We start from the raw sequence: 20,764 nt of genomic DNA on the forward strand, positions 1-20,764 counted from the left end.
TAATTGCTAACCCAGATATTTTTTTGAAATTGCCCAATATTTCAAACAGTTTTCTACATGAGGGGAGGTCACTAAGGAAGCATGTCAGATCGTCTGCAAACGCTGCACTTTTAAAAGAACCAAAACCCGGAACCACAACCCCTTCAATATCCTGATTGGACCGCAGTGAGCACAGAAATATCTCCAACCCCAAAATGAACAAAAGGGGAGAAATTGGATCCCCCTGCCTAACTCCTCGCCCCAGAGAAAAATATCCTGTACTGGTGCCTTTGTTCATAACACAACTGGAGATGTCAGAGTAAAATACTTTTATCCATTTTATAAAACTTGGGCCAAAATTATAAGTCTCCAATGCTCTAAAGAGGAAAGGCCACTCCACAGTATCAAAAGCTTTTTCAAAGTCTACTGTTAGTAACAAACCAGGGATGTCCTCCTCGTCCATGTACTCCATTACACAGTCAACCAATCTCACAACATCTCCTATAAATCTATTTTTGACAAAAGCCGATTGGGTTATATGTATTAACTGTGGAAGGACTTTTTCTAATCTTTTAGCTATACATTTTGTACCGATCTTATAATCTGAATTGAGGAGTGATATAGGCCGCCAATTTTGGATCTTGCTATTATCCCTTCCTTTTTTCTCCAGCAATATTATTACAGCTTGTCGTTGAGATGTGGATAGCCTGCCTTTCTCAAAGGACGTATTTAGAGCCTTCACCATAAATTTTTTAACCAATGGCCAAAATTTTTTATAAAAATCTGCTGGCAGACCGTCATTACCTGGAGTTTTATTTGGTACAAAAGTTTTAATCACCTCCCAGGCTTCTTCGACAGAGATGAGGCCTTCACAAATGTTTGCCTGATCTTCAGTGAGTTTTGGAATGTCTGGATTATCAAAAAAGTAAGCCTTTTCCTTCCTCGCCCTTTCATCTTGGTCAAGTTTAGAGGCATACAAATTTTCATAATACATTTTAATTTCATTATTTATTTCCTTCTGGGACCTCACCTCTAACCCATTTGCTCTAGTAAGTTTGTTTATTTGAGATCTCCTAGCGTTCATTTTTTCTAATTGCAAAAAATACTTAGTATTTTTCTCACCTAACTCATGCCAGTTGGCCCTCGCTCTAACAATCTGCCCCTCTGCTATTTCGTCGTATTCCTGTTGTAATGATTGTTTTATTTGACTAAATTCATGTAATACTTCAGCAGTAGGGTTTAGGCAAATTTGATCATCTAGAATTTTTAATTTTCGCTCCAGATTTTCTATTTTTACTGTTTGTTTTTTCTTTTTTTCTTTACTAAAAGTTATTGAGGTTTTCTTAATACAATATTTAAGCCAGTCCCATACCATACGCGGGTCCTCAATATCCTCGCCTTCTTTTAGCCAACTAATTATAGTAAACTTACATCAGTGCTATGACAAGATGTCTTGCATGAGTGATGTCAAAGCTGAGTTTGATTGAAATTGATCCAGCCATACTGACTGTGATATTGTCCTTCCATCATCAGAGAATCATGCATGCAATTAAATGACTTGACACCCTAAGATGCTGGAAAACAATTTTGATATTTTGCAAATACATGTAACATATGTGTTGCTTTTTGACATGCCAAAGGCTTCAAAACTTTACAAAATACTCAAGTCAAACTTGTCCACCATCTTGAAATTTCACATAATCGTTCCATATTTGGAAATTGTATTTCCTAGTAAGATAGGATGAAGATGCCCCATGCAACAGCAAAACTATGTGATTATAATGAGAAAAGTTTCTAATGGTGTAAATTATTAAATCACAGAATTTCCAATAGAAGACAGCAGCTAAACTTTTTGATGAAAATACTGTTAAATGGATGGCAATGCATTGTCATAACAATGTACAAGCTCAACAGAAAAATTGCATTTATTGAACACTGCTGCCTTAAACATTTGAAATACCATAACAAGGCAAATGCACTTGGCATGATTATTGGAATTTCATATAATTGGCAACATTAATAATTTTTTGTAATCTCAGACATTAAAGGTTGCCCATAAAATGAAGGTTAAGTCATGTATCACATACATTTCACATTGATGATCAAGAACAAAAATGTTTACAGAAAAACATATAGTCAACATGAAGTTATACAGACATGAAATTGTCTTGGTATATCGTGGTACATGTTTATAGTGGAAAACAAGGAAAACATTTTTGACATCAAGGAATTGCCTTTGATGCCTATTTAAAGTTCAAGCCCTGTTGATCAAAACAAGTTATGATATTTTGATATCCATAAGAGGAAAATATCAGTAATATATATCCTTTACAGCAATTCCAGGCGAAGTAGTCCTAGATGTTGATAACTTACTACAATAGGTTACACACTTTGTTTTCACGGTTACAGAAGTTGTTACAAATAATGCAGATCGGAAGGAAACTTCACCCATAAAAGTGACGGTACATTAGTTTTGAATTTCTCCAATAAATGGCCGAGGCTCTCAACTTAGTTTCCCACTTTAATTTGTGTCGCATGTTATTTCAGTGAGAGGGGCGCGCATAAAGTGGTGGCACTGTAAATCAAAGAAAGCTTAGAAAGAACTCCCGTGTGCTGAGAGTATTGAAGACACAGTAAAAATTAATTCAAAATTACTTGTACTTGAGATATTGATGGAATAGCTGAAAACTAATTATGTAAATCAGGTAACTGATATGAACAGATTTAAGTGTAAAACTAATAAGGTCTGCACAATGTACCTAGTTTCATTGAAATGTGATTAGAACACAAAAAATATTAATTATTATGCTAATTAGAGAGTTAATATGAACAGATTTTAACCCAAAATTAATCAGGCTGTCTATTGTCTTAGAGCATTTATGTACCAAGTTTTATTCAAATGTGATGATCAATACTTGAGATATCAGTATTAATTAATTATGTTAATTAAGTGATTAAGAAGCATACATATTTACCAAAAACTAATATGGTGTATAGTTCTAGGTTCATTGAAATGTGATGGGTACTCTTTAAAAGTTTCATTGAAATTCAATGAGTGGTTTGTAGACATCAGTGCAACAGCCATAGAACAGCAAAAAATTAACTAATTATGCAAATTAGGTAATTAATAGGCACAATTATTTATTCCAAAATTAATCAGGTCTCTGCATAGTCCTAGAAAATGTCGCAAGTCTCATTGAAATGTGATGATTAGTACTTGAGATATCAGGTGAAAAGCTGAAAATTAACTAATTATGCTAATAAGGTGATTAATATGCACAAATATTTACCCAAAAACTAATTAGGTCTCTGCACAGTCCTCAAGTAACTATGTACCAAGTTTCATTGAAATGTGATCATTACTACTCAAAATATCAAAAGCTGAAAATTAATTAATTATGCAAATTAGGTAATTAATATGTACTGATATTACCCTAAACACTACCAGGTCTGTGCAGTGTCATATGACATCTATGTACCAAGTTTTATTGAAATGTTATGATTAGTACTTGAGATATCAGTGGAAAAGCCAAAAATTGATTAATCATTATGTAAATTAGGTAATTAATAATATTAACAGATTTTTACCCAAAACTAATCAAATCTGCACATTAGTTCAGAGCATCCATGTGCCAAGTTTCATTGAAATCCAATGAGTGGTTCTTCAAATATCAGTGGAACAGTCATGGAACAGCTTGAAATCAGTTAATTATCATTCAAATTAGATAATTAATATTCATAGATTTTTACCCAAAACTAATCAAATCTGCTCACTAGTTCAGAGCATCCATGTGCCAAGTTTCATCAAAATCCAATGAGTGGTTCTTCAGATATCAGTGGAACAGTCTTGGAAGAGCTAAAAATCAGCTAATTATCATGCAAATTAGGTAATTAATATTCATAGATTTTTACCAAAACCTAATCAACTCTGCACATTATCCCAGAGCATCTATGTACCAAGTTTCACAAAAATTTGATTAGTGGTTCTTGAGATAACGGTGGAACAAAAAAAGTGACATACATACATACATACAGACATACAGACAGGGTAACTGCAAAGACTCCCTTTTGTGCTTCGCACACGGGAGTCAAAAACGTTAGTTATCGGTAGAGTTATTTTACAGAACCAGCTGAATTGTTTATCAAAGTGCATTATTTCTACTATGGAAATATCCGTATCACGCCAACGTATATAACTGAAGCTTTCTTTTTTTTACAAAACCCCCGCTGTTTTTACGTAAAACTCATTTTTATTCAAAATGTCGCCTCTATGTTTACATGTCATGTGACTAATTTGGTGGTACATATCAGACCTTTTTTTTAAAACATAGTTGAACTCTGGTGACCTTGCCCTTTGTTATATATCATTTCCTTTATCATAGTTTGTTGCAATATAAATATGCATTGTCATAATTAATTTTGAATACAAGTTTTGGGGTTGAACCAACAGTGGGGAATCAGTCTACCGAATGTCCTTTAAAGATGTAAATATCTTACAAAAACATTGGTGCCTTATTTGTTTACCGGTAATTATTTTAAGGGACATAATTTCCAGCTTTATTCAAAGTAAAAAACAAATGCCCCATCGCAAAAAAAAAAGTGCTGCATTTAGACGTGAATAGATTCATGAAACATGCAAGATAACAGAAAATCTTAGCAGGCTTTTGTCCAAGTATTTTGTACAGGTGCCTGTCAAAAATTAATGATTCACTGAGACAAATATGAACTGCCTCATTGTGTGACTACTGTATTATATGAAAAGTAAAAAAAAATCACCCTTTATGAATAGCTATCATGTTGCAACCTCTGCTTTGTATGCAAATCAACTTAAATAGTTAGTTGGTGTCCAGTGGAGGGAGTAGTCAACAGTACTGTTGCCTCCTGAGAATCTACATCTTCAAACACTGCAATCTTTGAAGTGCGTTTTTAAACCAGTATTAAAAAAACTATCATTCTGTTCTAATAGCTGAAACATATTCCTGTGAGTTTTCATTTGTCGAATGAACTGTTTGTCAAATACAGAATACATATATTTTAGAACAATTTTCTTTTTAAAATGTGGATGAAATGTTTTGCTTTTTATGTATTGTTTTTGATTTGATAACTTTGAACTAAACAGATTTTCTATTAGCTTCAGATCTTGATCAAAGTTTGGCACCCAGTTCATAGGAGTGCTTATATTGATTTTCTGACAAGATTTTATTGGTAGGTTTGCAAATGTGTATCAGACTGTGCAATCTCTCCATGAGTTGGTTTTGAAACCCAGTATGGGATTCTGAGATACATTACCAAGGATATTATTACAAGATAAATCATTTGCTTCATTGAACACATACAACAATGCACATTTCCACTGACATCAGTGACCTTTGATATGTATCACCAGTGATCAGTCAAGTAGAAACAGTCAAAATATTTTATCAGATTTTCTCAATTTTTGCATGATATTTTCATACAGGACATCTGTTGTTCAAACTCAGGGAAGACTTTATACTGATGAATAAGGTGACCAAGTTTGATGAAGTTTGGAATAGAATTAGTAAATTTATTATGTACACAATAACAATTAACGATGACAACGACGACAACAACGCCGGACAAAATTTTTCCCTTAATATACCTTTCCCTTCCATCTTTGATGGTACGGGCAAGGTAAAAAACCAGGAACAAGGGCTTCAAGAAAATATATATTTTGCCATGCAGCGAAACATTTTTCCCCATCAAGAACGTTTTTACTTTTACTATTAACTCTACTGTATCCGTAAACAGCTTATCACTAGCAACACACGATCATATGTCCGGGGAGGGTTGCCGCTGGACATACACCGTTTTCGAGTAGTTTTGTCGAATTTATCATCCGTACATGCTCGGTCTCAACGTTTTATAATATTCAACATAGTCTATAACGATGTCAGTTTTTTAATCCCGGATTGATCGCTCTTACGCTTTCCTGGCAGGATACTCTTGGCGGTAAACTGTTTGACGATATTATAAGCCGTCTGCTTTGAAACACCACTTCGATCTCCAATCTCAGCAAATGACAGTTCAGTTTACTTCAACTGGTTTTTCGTGGTGTTTAAATAACTTGGACAAATGCTGATTTGTAAACATGCAATCAACACGATGACTGACCAAAAGTAACTGAGGACAGACGTGCCACAAAGTCTACAGACTTTGTAGCAAAAATAGAAAACATTGTGGGCAATATCTGTCAATCATTACTCTGATTTGCAGTCAATGTTTATATTTCTAGTTGCAACTCATGTAAATGTGAAAACAAAGTGTGTAACCTATTGTAGAATGTTATCTAAATCTAGCACTACTTCAGCGTCAAATCCTGGAATCGCTGTAATATATTCTTGGTATAAGTGAGACTTCTTTTTTTTATCCCACTTTATTTTGTTTGTACACAGTTGTCAATGATACATTTATGCCATCCTTCCAAAAAAACTTTATTGTTAGTAAAATAGTTGTATTTGATAAAATGAGTTATTGCATATAGTTACATAATATAGATAATCATCATAGTGGGAAAATAAATAACCTTGGCTTTGTTTATATTTTAAGTGTTTCACTCTCATGACTGGTAAGGATACATTTACCGGCAATAGTAGCCAAGTTTTGGATTCATCAACTACAGTTATAGGATATGTCAGAATTAGCAGAGAGTTCCCTTTATGTCACACAATGATCTAATCAAAGGTACATTTACATATATACCAATTATCAATTCAATCAAACTAGCAGTCATCAATTAGAAGTCAATTTTCACTAACAATGACCAAAATATTCACTTAAACTAGAAAATTCAAGATATTTTCACGAAATGTTTTAATCTAGTAGATGACCACCAAAGGTACATGTATAAAACCAATCCGAGTGAAAATAACATTTGTGACGAAAAATATTCATTAATAATAGAGAATTGAAAATATCTTGACAAAATGGTCTAATTTCATAGAGGTCAACCCAAGGAACATTAAGAGTTTTCAAGAGGCCGTTTGAAAAAAAGCTGATGCAAGATAACAGCAGACAATCACCTATACTAACAGTGGAGCTAAAAAGTTTCATCTTAATTGCTTGTTGTTACTTCAATTTGAAATAACTCTTTGATGCAAAATTTTACTCCTGACTAGAGAAGTTGACCATTCTAATAGCGTGGATGTACAAAAGTAAACAGTCTGTCAAGAGCTCCAGCCCCATAACTAGCTACCCCGTTGTCAGGTACACCCTGCCTGTATGGTCGGTGACAACGTCTCCATCTATTCCCAGCGTAGTAGAAGGCTTTCAAATTTATCAAAGTTCTGACAGCTCTTGGCATATTGATGAAGTTGTTATCTCGTAAGTCTAGCTCTTCCAAATATTTAAGTGCTCCAATCTCATCAGAAAATTTTGTAAGTAAATTGTTTCTGACACTGAACTGCGTAAGAGTTTCACCCATACTACCAGTAAGAACTCCAGGAGGAATTTCTCTCAGTAAGTTAGAAGACAAATCCAGTACTTGTAGATGAGGAAGATTCCCTAATTGGTCAGGAAGATCCACCAATCGGTTCTCAGACAAATTCAATTCTCGCAAATTTTTCATACAGCTAATCGTTGTAGGTAAAACAACAAGCTTATTACTACTGATATCAAGCATCTCTAGCCTGGTTAGTTTGCGACACACATCTGCAGGAAGTTCATCAAATCCATTCACAGATAGATCAAGCGATTCTAACAACGGAAGCTCCATAAACTCAATTGGTACAACTCCCTGGAGGTTGCAACCACTCAGGTAAAGATGTCGCAAACTTGTTAATTTAGTAAACACTTCTTTGGGAATGCGATTCAGTTTGGTGTTGTTAAAAGAAAGACAGTGACTTGTCCTTGCTTCTTTTAGCTTTGCATGAATCAAATAGTCACGTTTGTCGCACGATTCATGCTCAAGAGCCATGTTGAATGCTTGCTGGCTACAAAAAAAAATAAAAATTAAACTTAGATATACACAAATACTGACAATTAATAATAATAATAATTTGCAATCAAATCCACTTTTGGTTATTGATATGAAGGAATAGAAAAAACTGAAAAGTAATTATTATGCAAATTTAATAATTATTTAAAATACATTGAATTATGCAAATTTAGTCATACCAATGCAAGGTAATTAATTTATTAAAGGGCAGTAGTCGTCATATATGGTTCACATATAAACAAAGATGGCAGCTTTGACTGTTGCGCAGATCAATGAGTACAAACTGAGACATTACCAAGCTTTAATTAGGTATTTTTTAGGTAATTGGAAGATATCAAAGGAGACATCGGTGATAATTAGTGCAAGTTGCTCCCAGGTCAAACCTCATACTTGTGATTTCCATTAGAAGAGCACATTGGATTGTGGGAAAATCGATGTTTACTTGCGCAGCCCAATGACCACCACCCTTTAAGTATGTGTTATTCCCATCATTTCGAGCATTTCTCCTTTGCTGTTACTATGTGTAGACTGGCTTTCAGGCAATCAATAATTGTACATTGGATTACCGTATTGCCCACAAATCCCTGCACCAAAAGACCCTGCAGAAACTGTTGAAATACTCATAAACTGTTTGATATTGTACAAAATAAATTTAGTGCGTGGAAATTATAATTAATCCCTAGCCCTGAGTACAGTGCTGTGTACACACAGCACTGTACACAGGGCTAATTAATCCCCAGATGCTATAGTACCGGTAATTTTAATTTTTTCCAATTTAAGGTAAGAAATGGATCATTGAAATGGTAATTTGTCTATTTCATGACAACCATATTTAATAACTTTAGTATTATTATAGTATACAGTAAAACCTGTCAAAATCGACTATGACTGGGACTGGGATATATGGTCGGTTTTCACAGGAAGTCTGTTTATTCAGAGTGGGCGTGACTTCGATTGAAACAACAATTACATGTGCTGTAAACACAAGACAAATGAAAGACACCAGTTTTCCTTTGGTGATTATGTTTACATATATTGTATTGTTTCAATAAAATAATTTACCAAATAAGACAAAAATATTATGGTATGTACATGAAATCAATAAACATTAAAATAACTGCTGAAAAGACCAGGTATGTATCAGATCTCATGCCACTAATTAACCAATTTAAATGCCTTGCAAGAACCAATGAAATTTTTTAAATATTTTTTTTCCCTGTAATCACCTGGGTCAAAGGTGAGACCAACATGTGGTCTTTTGTTTACTACTTAGCGGCTGTGTACCTGTGGGTTTATTCTGTGTGTGTCTGGATGTTCTAATCTTGGTGTTTTTCCAGTGATTTCTCTAGGTGCAATCCAGATACAGTAGGTGTGTCTTGTTTACCTGAGATTTGTAAGAGTTTGAGCTGGCCAACATGTTATTTTTTTTCATATGGTTGATTACTGGCATGTTGATTTCCCATTTTTGAGCCACGTTTTCTTCATCATTTTCATATAGCAATCTCGTCATATGTTAACATTGTCGTCTATGGAAATTCAATTAGTGGTATGAGCCCTATCACGTATCCTAAATCGTAACTGAAGGCATCCATTTTGAATGAAGTCACAATGTAAGTTCACAGGAGCTACAAGTACATGTAATTATCATAATTTATGCAGACACGTCGATTTTGATGTTTTAAGTCAATGAATCAAATTATGATGTAAAAAATTGGCAAGTTTTGACTGCTTTAAAAAACATCGTTTTTGAACGATTTTGTTTTCTGTTAAATTTTGAGATCCTGGATATCTGTAAAGTAATTGGAGTCTTTGTTTATTTTGAAGTTCTGTAATCTCGTCAACATGTCTAGCACATCGCCTTGCTGCAGTTTAGCAGCTCTTATTGGCCGCTTAAGCTATTTTGATATTACGTTGCGGCCATAGAGCTGCAGATCGCGTCCATTGAGAACCGCACAGTTCGCCGCCCCGGGATCCCGGGGCGCACGCTATTTTTGATGTTATCGAACGATTTCAATGAAATTTAAAACGAATAAAAGTTATCCTTGCAAACACAAACATCTTAGGTATCTACTGACCGAAAATGAAGGACTATTTCTTCTTGAAAAGTATATATTTCTGTGTATAATTAGACCGAACGTAATTTAATCGATTGAACGACGGATTTCAAGATGACCTCTGTCATGTGTCCTGATCACATGACAATGACGAAGCATGCGCAGTTGACATTTTAACTGAAAATTGAGAATGGCAGGTTCTTGCAATCATTGTGGAGATGAGTTCCAGAAGAAAGTTAAAGGGTATCGCAGGCAATCCATTGCATCTAGACTTAAAACCTCAGAAACTGTTGACAATGCATTAGTGAATGTTCTAAAGCTGAAACCCATTACCCCGTTGGCTTGTTGTCTCTTTCCGCATAATATTGAGGAGCATTGGTGGTAAAATATACATCATACTTTTGCCATACCCTGTTGGTAATATGGCCGATGTGTGTATATTATTTAAAATACAAGTAGTACCTTCTACTTGTTGAGCTTTTAGGTCAAATTTAAAAATATCTTTCAGATTCTGGTCAAAAGATTCCATGCTGTCTGCTGTCTGCTCCTGTCACTTGTAACACTCTGGCAAGTTACAAGATTATTTTTAGATTTTTCACAATATATAAATAAAACTGCTTGAAAAAAATATTTTTAATAATACATGTACTTTATTTGATTTTTTTCAAAAAAAGATGAGTCACTTAATGGTGAAATGAAATTAAAATTATAAAAAGCCGTCTGCCGTTGTTTCGTCACATGAAGCGCTGTCCCAGACAGGCGCCGATGGCTGCTGTAGTCACGTGATTACACTCGTCACTAAAAGAGCCAAGTCACGTGATAGAGGTCGGCTTCAAAATGGCGGCGTTCAATCGGAGGTTTCACTTCGGCACAGTTTTAACGTGAAATAGTCTCATTTACACGGGCAAATTTGCTTAAAGCTTGCTGTAATCAGTAACAGATATATTTGTGAGAACATATTTGTCTATTTTTTCCTGCAAGTCGAGGTAATTTTATTACAATCACAATTTTAATGATACATAACTGGCATATTTAAAAATCTGTGCATTTGTTTAGGGAAGGGAACTGCAGCTCTCTGGTCGCCCCGCAACGTATACCACGACCAAGAGAGCTGCATAAACTGCAGCAAGCACATCGCCATGCGTCAAGTCACTGCCGTCGTGGGGTCGATAATTGCAATTGCAATTGCAATATTCCTGTTTTGGGCGGATTATTGATAGATAATAATGTCTTTATTACAAAAATGCCGAAAAACCGCGAGTTTTTGCCTTAGTTATTTTTTTATCGGCGAAAAACTGCGAACTCGGCAAATTTGGTTGCACAACTTCCCTCTATCATATACACCCAGCGACACCGATGCCAGCTGACTGTAGGTTTATCCAGGGCTCGATTTTTACAGGTTTTTAGAAAAATCATTGGTGTATGTATCCCATTAAATGTATACATGGCCACACAATTGATTTAATGTACTATCCACTTAATAAATAGTGTTCTGATATGGGGAAATACATAACTAATCATGATAAAATAAACCTTTGGACTACCCGAGAAAACTCCCCATAGACTAGTGGAATAATTGACCAAAATATGCGGAAGTATCAACACTGTGGGACATTTTCTACCACAAATCATTGAATAAATAGTTCAAGAGATGAGAGAAGCACAAATTTGTACTGATAAATGCTAATTTCTTACCTAAAACACTTTCACATTTATGACGGACGACGTTTTTAAACTATTGCGCCATTTTGTAAATACTGCGACTGCGCAGAAATAGCCTCGTTCAAAAAAAAGGTAAACGTTATATACAACAATACATTTTTTGGTAGTTCGAAATATGTCAATATACTTTGACATCCATTATTAATTAAATATATCATATTTATACTTAACACTTATAAAAATCTAAATTATAGTACTTACCAAAGATGTTTGTTTGTTTAATTTGTAGTACGAGACTAGAAACGTACAGGGGTAGTATACCTATATACTGAAAACATAATGAAAGAAGTAGTATTCCCTATTTTACCTTTTTTTTAATGATTAATATGAAAAGAAAATACAAGCATAAATAAAACTAAGCTCATAAAAGAGATCATAGTTTATGTGTTCAGCTCGATTATTTGACTAGACACTATGTTGTAGAATGACCACGTGTTCTATGTGTAGCCCCCTCGAGTAGTTAAAATAGAATAAACAGACTATAGCCATACAATATCACATCGTAACGACGGAAAACACTGAAGGTGCGAAGGTGTCATAGTTCATATTTAGTCTGCATACACAAACATCAGCGATGCGGCACATGAATGGTTTGGGCGACAAGATCGCCACTCAGTTGTTCAAGATGCAAAAATCACGAAGACATTTGAGGTTTGCCAATTGTTTAGCAACGTCTTATTACTGGGTGGTTACCGTAGCTGTCGTTTACACAGTCCTATTCGTGTCCATGCCTGTTGTGTACAAAGATGAAATTTATGAATCACGGAAAACATTCCACACTTACGTATTTATTTTCTCAGTAGTCAACATGATATCGAACTATTTGTTGTGCATGTTTCACAACAGTTCTTACCAAGCTCGTTCCCCCGATCCAGTACCCAAAACATGGCATCACTGCATCACCTGCCAACAACATGCCCCACCAAGAGCCCACCACTGCCCGATATGTGGGTACTGCGTTTTGAAACGTGAAGAACATTGCTTTTTCATTGGACGATGTATCGGTTACTACAATCATCGTAATTTTATAGTGTATAATTTCTATGTAGCAGTTGCCTCTATCTACGGGATGGTCTACGCAGCGATGTTTCTACACTACACCTATGGAGCTTTCTTTTATGGGGACACTGCATTCACATACCTACTACCGTTTGCGATTCTCAGCTGGATGTTTGGTTCTATGCCATCTTCTGTCTTTGGTATAGTGTTCTTGATGTACATATGTGTTATGACGTTCGTCATGGGGATAGGTCTGTTCATATGGAACATGATAATCGCTTACGAAGGACAAACTCGACACGAAGCAATCCATGATATCAGGGGAATAAATTACAACAGCTGGGAAAACTATCGGGAAACGTTTGGAAAGAACTGGTTACTATGCTTTCTAATCCCTTCTTGTACATCGCTGCAAGGAGATGGGATCAACTGGTCCACTCCAAAGAAAAATATAAAGGGGATATAGTACCAGATATAGTACGGCTCACATGTGTGAAGGAGAACTATTACTACTGGTAGAATAACCAAATGTTGCGAATACAAGACACTTAAATATATCTCTTAAAATTACATAAAAGTTTATGCATATTTGCGTATTTTTTGCCCTGCTGAGTATCCACACATGGAGGTTAATTTATGTTTGGGTAGCAGCATGAGTCAGTGCACCTTTGAGTGTCAACATGGGTGTGAATCTTGATTTCTGAACAACTTTTTAACTATAAGTTGAAGTTTGTTTTTTAATTCTCTTAAAAAACTAGTAAATTATTTTTAATGCTTAAACCTTTCCTGAACTACAATTGATTTGATATGGTCACAATGTTGTATATACTGTATTGGCTCTATTAGAAGTGCATATTTCTATCATTTTGACCATAGATATACCTCTATTTATATAAGTGCATGCATACTAATATGGAAATATGATACACAATGTAATGAATGTGCATACATACAGGTATTATCTAATAACCCAAACATCAGTGTCTAATCACCTCATTTGTGTTCATTGCTATGCTAAATTGGTTCTATTGGTTCTCCAAAATATAATGTCCAGAGGAAAACCCTGTGTCACCATTTTGATAGAATTGTACACAATCTTATTGGCTGAAAATGAAAAGAAAAAAGAAATTTCAGAGGCTGAAACTCATTTTGTATTTTTTGACAGTTTGTAGACACCGAGGATCATATTTGATGCCTTTCCATGCATTGGATGAATCCTTAAATTACCAAATATAATTATAGATAGTACTCTTGTAAAGTTGTATAAAATTCCCTTAACCCTGGGGTCAAAGTCAACTTGTCAATTTTCAAAATAAAAATAAAATCTGAATTCTTTGATGCCCAACAAAATAGGTGAATAATTCTTTCAATTTATAGCATTTTCAGAAATGTTGAGATTGAAATTTGGTGCCCTCTTAGTGCTGAAGTTAAACCTTTTTTATTCAGAAAACCTATTTTTCTATTGAGTTGGTTGACTTCATTTTTACTGCCCTCCCCCTTCATTGCCAAACTAAAGATTATTTTTTGATTTCTAATAATGTAAAAAAAATTGTAGGGTGTTAGAAAACTGAGGCCAGATACTTTCTCAATTTTTATTTGATGAAGTACCATGTTGCAATATTTTATTATTGAGTAATTTTTTTAATTGAAAATTGGTAACTGTAATTTCAAAAACAATTTTCTATATTTTTGTTATCAGTTTGAGGTATATGAACAAACAAAACAACTGACAAGGATTGGGATGTCTCTTCTTTAATTGGTATGAAAGTGACTATTCAGAAACCCTTGTCTCAACTTTGAATTTTATATATTTTATATGTGATATAATGTCTTAGAGGCTGACTCAATAATGGTATATTTTTTGAACAAAACTTGAGAGTGAACTAAATTCATGATACAATCAATGCAATAGATACAGTAATTGTCAGTTACTTATTCATTTTAATTGTTTGACCTATTTACACACTGTATACTAGTGATATGCATGGTATGATACATATCACATGCCATAAAATTTCTTTTGCTCTAACTTGATAACTGGTAACATGCACACCCAAAAAGTCAATTACAAAAACAATGGCATTCAGTGTCTAGTAGTAGGATCTGTCACCTGGTACAACACTAAAATGTTGTCATTCTGCAAGATGAATAGCAAATTTGTAGTGAAATTTTACTGTTATTATAATAATACTACTGGTGAATGTATTAATTTTGTGTCAATTCATCACTATGTGTACTGGTATGTCCTAATTAATTGGCATTGTCTTTCCTTTAAATGCGGTGAAAAAATAAAATTATTCAAAAAATTTGCTATAATTCATAAAAAATGAGTACCTATGTTTTGTTGCTATTTTAATACTAACCATAAATGTCTGTCTGCATCGTTACAGATTTTGTTTTCCTGTTGTATTGCCTTTAAAGTTGTATTTAGTCTGATCAATTGTTTTACAATATGTTGATTATACACACAATTTTCATGATAATTGTTCATTGTATTTTTGTGGTAAAAGAGTTGTCAATAAACAATGTTTAGTTTTATTTCTTCACACTCTAGTACATACACAGCGTTGCAATTTGTATAACTGTTTTGTAAATTTGCTCTGTTAAAAATGCATCTAGCAAAGCAACACTCCACCACAAATTGCATTTATTGTATTCTCTCTCCAGCATACAATTAAAAAGTGAAAATTTCGTTGGCATTATACAGCAGTGCCAAAATAAACTGCCTCCCTATCAACATTGTATTACATATACTTCCAGAAACATTCACAGCAATGTTTGTTATAAAAAAACACTTTATTTAATGGGATTTCTTGAATTTGAAATGAAATTGTATGCTCCTGCTCAAATAATAATTCAAGATTTTCAAATTCCATGCAAATCTTTCACTATAAATCTTACTCAATCCAAACCCATGAATCCTCTTTGAAAATGATTGTATTCAAAATTGAGGTGCCCAAGTCAGAACAAACACTGCTGACAATGTGGCTACAATAAAAACAGTGAAATTGCTAGCTGTGAAGATTAAATTAAATTATTGACTATCGTGAAATGCTATGAAAATATTTATATGGACCCCTAAGCTAGTGTTGATGGGTGGAGTGCTATGTAAGTTATATTGTTATGGAACCCTTAAGCTAGTATTGACTGATCAAATGCTATGTGCATATTTTTTATGAGATTCCCTCCCCAGTTAGTATTGACTGGTGTGGTGTTATGTACATTGTTAACGGGACCTACCCCCAAAGCTTGTACTGACTATTTTGGAATATATATATATATATATATCTTTATTTCGTACTGTGGCCTTTGGCCTTATGTACAGATACAAATAAATACATAATAAATTAGATTGGAATGGTCGCAGAAACAAGTAAAGAAAAACAAATATAAAATCATAATACATAACATTTGCATAATTAAGTGTTCTCTCCAAGCATAAGTTGTCGTACTTGAAAACTATAAAATATAAATTTACCAAGGTTTAATTGTATATATGGGGTTTGATTCTGAAATAATGAAATAAACTTTATCTCTGTAGGTGGGGAGTAGTAATACTGTGCAATAAACTTCAACCTTAGGGAGTTATATTTGGAACATACTAATGTAAAGTGGTATTCGTCCTCAATTACACTACAGCCAAAAGGACACAACCTCTGGTTACGTGGAGTACCACTGGCCCTACCCTTTTCAATTTGTAGTACATGGGACGAGATCCTTAATCTACATAAAGCATTTCTGTATATTGCAGAAGACTGACCAATATTTGTGAGATATTTCTCACATGTTAATTCATGTTTCACCTTACAATAAGTTACAAGTTTGGGACTTCTATTAATTTCAGAGCTCCAATCTTGTCTGGATATATCAAAGCACCTCTGTTTAAACAGTTCCAGGAATGCAATAGAATTACTTACATATTGGTCAATCCAAATATGTCCAAAACCATATTTATAGAGAAGATTTTTAACTGTCAAAGCCCAGCAGATAGTACCTGCTCCTGCCATATTAAGTTGAAATTTATACGATTCTCTTAAAATATGTGGAGAAACATCACTTATTAATTTTAATCAAAAACGAATAATTTCAACATTTACATACACTCTAAGATAATGCCGACCCAATTCTCCCCTAACAGCGGAATTAGTGGCAACAAAACTAACGCAAAATTTATTGTGTACTCTCTCCACATCATTAATATCAGAATGTGTGCCCCAAATAGCACTACCGTAGAGGAGAATTGGGAGGATTTTACAATCAAATATACGAAAAGCAACATCAGGCGGCACACCTCCCAGATTCTGTAACTTTTTTTCCAAACAAAAAAGTGCTTTACTAGCCTGTTGAGAAACATATTTTTGTGCCTGGTACCATTTTCCAGAACTGGAAAGTATAACCCCCAAATAATTATATTTTGAAACAGTTTCAATGCTTTTACCCTTCCAAAACCATTTTTCACTGTTTTTTAAATGGCCCCCTTTCCGAAAAACAATAATTTTAGTTTTCTTAAGGTTCACTGTAAGTCTCCACTTTGACCAATAGTCTGCCAAATTATTCAATAATCGTTGTAAACGAATAGGTGTACTACTAAACAGAGCCAGGTCATCTGCATACAATAGATAACACAATTTCAAAGCACACAGGTAAACTACAGTTTCATGACCTTGTTGAATAGTTCTATGAAGATCATTAATGTAGAAACAAAATAAAAGAGGTGAAATCACAGAGCCCTGTTGCAAACCCATACTAATATTAAAGTAGTTAGTTACCCCCCAGGGAGTTTTCACTGCTGCCTTTACATGCTGGTACATTGAATATAGAGGGGAGGCAAGGGGGGTAGCTGGTACGGTTTTACGGGAAATAAAAAGGGCTTTTTACAATTTACAAGAGCAAAAAAAGACGTTTTTACAGTTTACAGTGTTAAAAAGGGGAACATTGAATGATCCGAAGAGCTCCCCGGCTCAAATTCTCCGCCATTGCTGCGCCGTGTGTAGAGATGCACGCGCATATTACCCTCGTAATGCTCTTCATTCGGTTAGAGGGCCTTTTACGTCTTGACATTCAATTTTGTAGTGAATTGTGTCATCTAGTCGTTTTACAGTTTCTATAATGTAATTTTCCTGGATTATTCTTTAGGATTTTTTTTTATTTGGATGTAAATTCTTGTGTTTTTTGTACGTCTAGCCTGTGATTACAGAATTACGTAATTTATTTTTTCAATTTACGTAGTACGAACAAAAAAATATTGCAATTACGTTGAACGAAAATAACCCTTGCCCCCCCCCCCCAATATAAGGAATTAAATAATTTGCCTTTGAGACCAGTCTTCGATAATTTGTAAAACAATGAGCAATGATGTACCCTATCGAAGGCCTTCTCATAGTCTACAAATGCACAATAGAAACGACCTTTTAACTGAAAGACATATTTTTCCACAAGAGTACGTAAAATGAAGACATTATCTAATGTGCTTCTATGTTTCTGGAAACCACTTTGTTCTTCCACAATTTCATTATAATGTTTTAACCAGGTATTTAACCTATTACTTAATATACTTGAATAAATTTTACTTATGACGTTTAATAACATAATACTCCTATAATTACCAGGGTCATCCTTGTTTCCCTTCTTGTATACAGGCGATATTAATCCCCTACCCCATTCATAAGGAAAGATTCCCTGGTCAAATACCTTGTTGTATAAAACAAATAACATTTCATGGATTTCTATGGGAGCATTTTGGAATGCTATGTATAGATAGTCTATGGTGAAATGCTTTTTATATGGACCTCTTAAGCCGGTATTGACTATGGTGAAATGCTTTGTATATGGACCTCTTAAGCTAGTATTGACTATGGTGAAATGCTCTGTATATGGACCTCTTAAGCTAGTATTGACTATGGTGAAATGCTCTGTATATGGACCTCTTAAGCTGGTATTGACTATGGTGAAATGCTCTGTATATGGACCTCTTAAGCTGGTATTGACTATTGTGAAATGCTTTGTATATGGACCTCTTAAGCTGGTATTGACTATGGTGAAATGCTTTGTATATGGACCTCTTAAGCTGGTATTGACTATGGTGAAATGCTTTGTATATGGACCTTTAAAGTTAGTATTGACTATGGTGAAATGCTCTGTATGTGGACCTCTTAAGCTGGTATTTACTATGGTGAAATGCTCTGTATATGGACCTCTTAAGTTGGTATTGACTATGGTGAAATGCTTTGTATATGGACCTCTTAAGCTGGTATTGATTATGGTGAAATGCTCTGTATATGGACCTCTTAAGCTGGTATTGACTATGGTGAAATGCTTTGTATATGGACCTCTTAAGCTAGTATTGACTATGGTGAAATGCTTTGTATATGGACCTCTTAAGCTAGTATTAACTATGGTGAAATGCTCTGTATATGGACCTCTTAAGCTGGTATTGACTATGGTGAAATGCTCTGTATATGGACCTCTTAAGCTTGTATTGACTATGGTGAAATGCTTTGTATATGGACCTCTTAAGCTGGTATTGACTATGGTGAAATGCTTTGTATATGGACCTATTAAGCTGGTATTGACTATGGTGAAATGCTTTGTATATGGACCTCTTAAGCTAGTATTGACTACGGTGAAATGCTCTGTATATGGACCTCTTAAGCTGGTATTGACTATGGTGAAATGCTTTGTATATGGACCTCTTAAGCTAGTATTCACTATGGTGAAATGCTTTGTATATGGACCTCTTAAGCTGGTATTCACTATGGTGAAATGCTCTGTATATGGACCTCTTAAGCTAGTATTGACTATGGTGAAATGCTTTGTATATGGATCACTTAAGCTAGTATTGACTATGGTGAAATGATTTGTATATGGACCTCTTAAGCTAGTATTGACTATGGTGAAATGCTTTGTATATGGACCTCTTAAGCTAGTATTCACTATGGTGAAATGCTTTGTATATGGACCTCTTAAGCTGGTATTGACTATGGTGAAATGCTTTGTATATGGACCTCTTAAGCTAGTATTCACTATGGTGAAATGCTTTGTATATGGACCTCTTAAGCTGGTATTGATTATGGTGAAATGCTCTGTATATGGACCTCTTAAGCTGGTATTGACTATGGTGAAATGCTTTGTATATGGACCTCTTAAGCTAGTATTGACTATGGTGAAATGCTTTGTATATGGACCTCTTAAGCTAGTATTAACTATGGTGAAATGCTCTGTATATGGACCTCTTAAGCTGGTATTGACTATGGTGAAATGCTCTGTATATGGACCTCTTAAGCTTGTATTGACTATGGTGAAATGCTTTGTATATGGACCTCTTAAGCTGGTATTGACTATGGTGAAATGCTTTGTATATGGACCTATTAAGCTGGTATTGACTATGGTGAAATGCTTTGTATATGGACCTCTTAAGCTAGTATTGACTACGGTGAAATGCTCTGTATATGGACCTCTTAAGCTGGTATTGACTATGGTGAAATGCTTTGTATATGGACCTCTTAAGCTAGTATTCACTATGGTGAAATGCTTTGTATATGGACCTCTTAAGCTGGTATTCACTATGGTGAAATGCTCTGTATATGGACCTCTTAAGCTAGTATTGACTATGGTGAAATGCTTTGTATATGGATCACTTAAGCTAGTATTGACTATGGTGAAATGATTTGTATATGGACCTCTTAAGCTAGTATTGACTATGGTGAAATGCTTTGTATATGGACCTCTTAAGCTAGTATTCACTATGGTGAAATGCTTTGTATATGGACCTCTTAAGCTGGTATTGACTATGGTGAAATGCTTTGTATATGGACCTCTTAAGCTAGTATTCACTATGGTGAAATGCTTTGTATATGGACCTCTTAAGCTGGTATTCACTATGGTGAAATGCTCTGTATATGGACCTCTTAAGCTGGTATTGACTATGGTGAAATGCTTTGTATATGGATCTCTTAAGCTAGTATTGACTATGGTGAAATGATTTGTATATGGACCTCTTAAGCTAGTATTGACTATGGTGAAATGCTTTGTATATGGACCTCTTAAGCTAGTATTC

General features: G+C 34.6%; 2 protein-coding genes across 2 annotated transcripts; one reads left to right on the plus strand and one right to left on the minus strand.

The window, feature by feature from the left end:
* Window positions 1-5,493: 5,493 nt before the first annotated feature.
* On the minus strand, window positions 5,494-11,754 carry LOC100373613 (uncharacterized). The gene is made up of 2 exons (XM_002732942.4): window positions 11,683-11,754; window positions 5,494-7,928 (listed from the first exon to the last, which is right to left on the minus strand). The coding sequence occupies exon 2, from the start codon at window positions 7,910-7,912 to the stop codon at window positions 7,130-7,132; it is 783 nt and encodes a 260-aa protein (XP_002732988.1). The 5' UTR covers window positions 7,913-7,928; window positions 11,683-11,754; the 3' UTR covers window positions 5,494-7,129.
* Window positions 11,755-12,224: 470 nt separating this feature from the next.
* On the plus strand, window positions 12,225-15,254 carry LOC102804471 (palmitoyltransferase ZDHHC22-like). Its single transcript, XM_006814195.3, has one exon. The coding sequence runs from the start codon at window positions 12,284-12,286 to the stop codon at window positions 13,172-13,174; it is 891 nt and encodes a 296-aa protein (XP_006814258.1). The 5' UTR covers window positions 12,225-12,283; the 3' UTR covers window positions 13,175-15,254.
* Window positions 15,255-20,764: the final 5,510 nt, after the last annotated feature.

This window comes from Saccoglossus kowalevskii, chromosome 2 (genome assembly GCF_978046115.1).
Source record: "Saccoglossus kowalevskii chromosome 2, keSacKowa6.1, whole genome shotgun sequence".
NCBI classification, from domain to species: Eukaryota; Metazoa; Hemichordata; class Enteropneusta; family Harrimaniidae; genus Saccoglossus; species Saccoglossus kowalevskii.

Excerpts from the sequence above, each read along its gene's own strand:
- LOC102804471 (XM_006814195.3), top strand. The coding sequence starts at position 12,284 with ATGCGGCACATGAATGGTTTGGGCGACAAGATCGCCACTCAGTTGTTC.
- LOC100373613 (XM_002732942.4), bottom strand. The coding sequence starts at position 7,912 with ATGGCTCTTGAGCATGAATCGTGCGACAAACGTGACTATTTGATTCAT.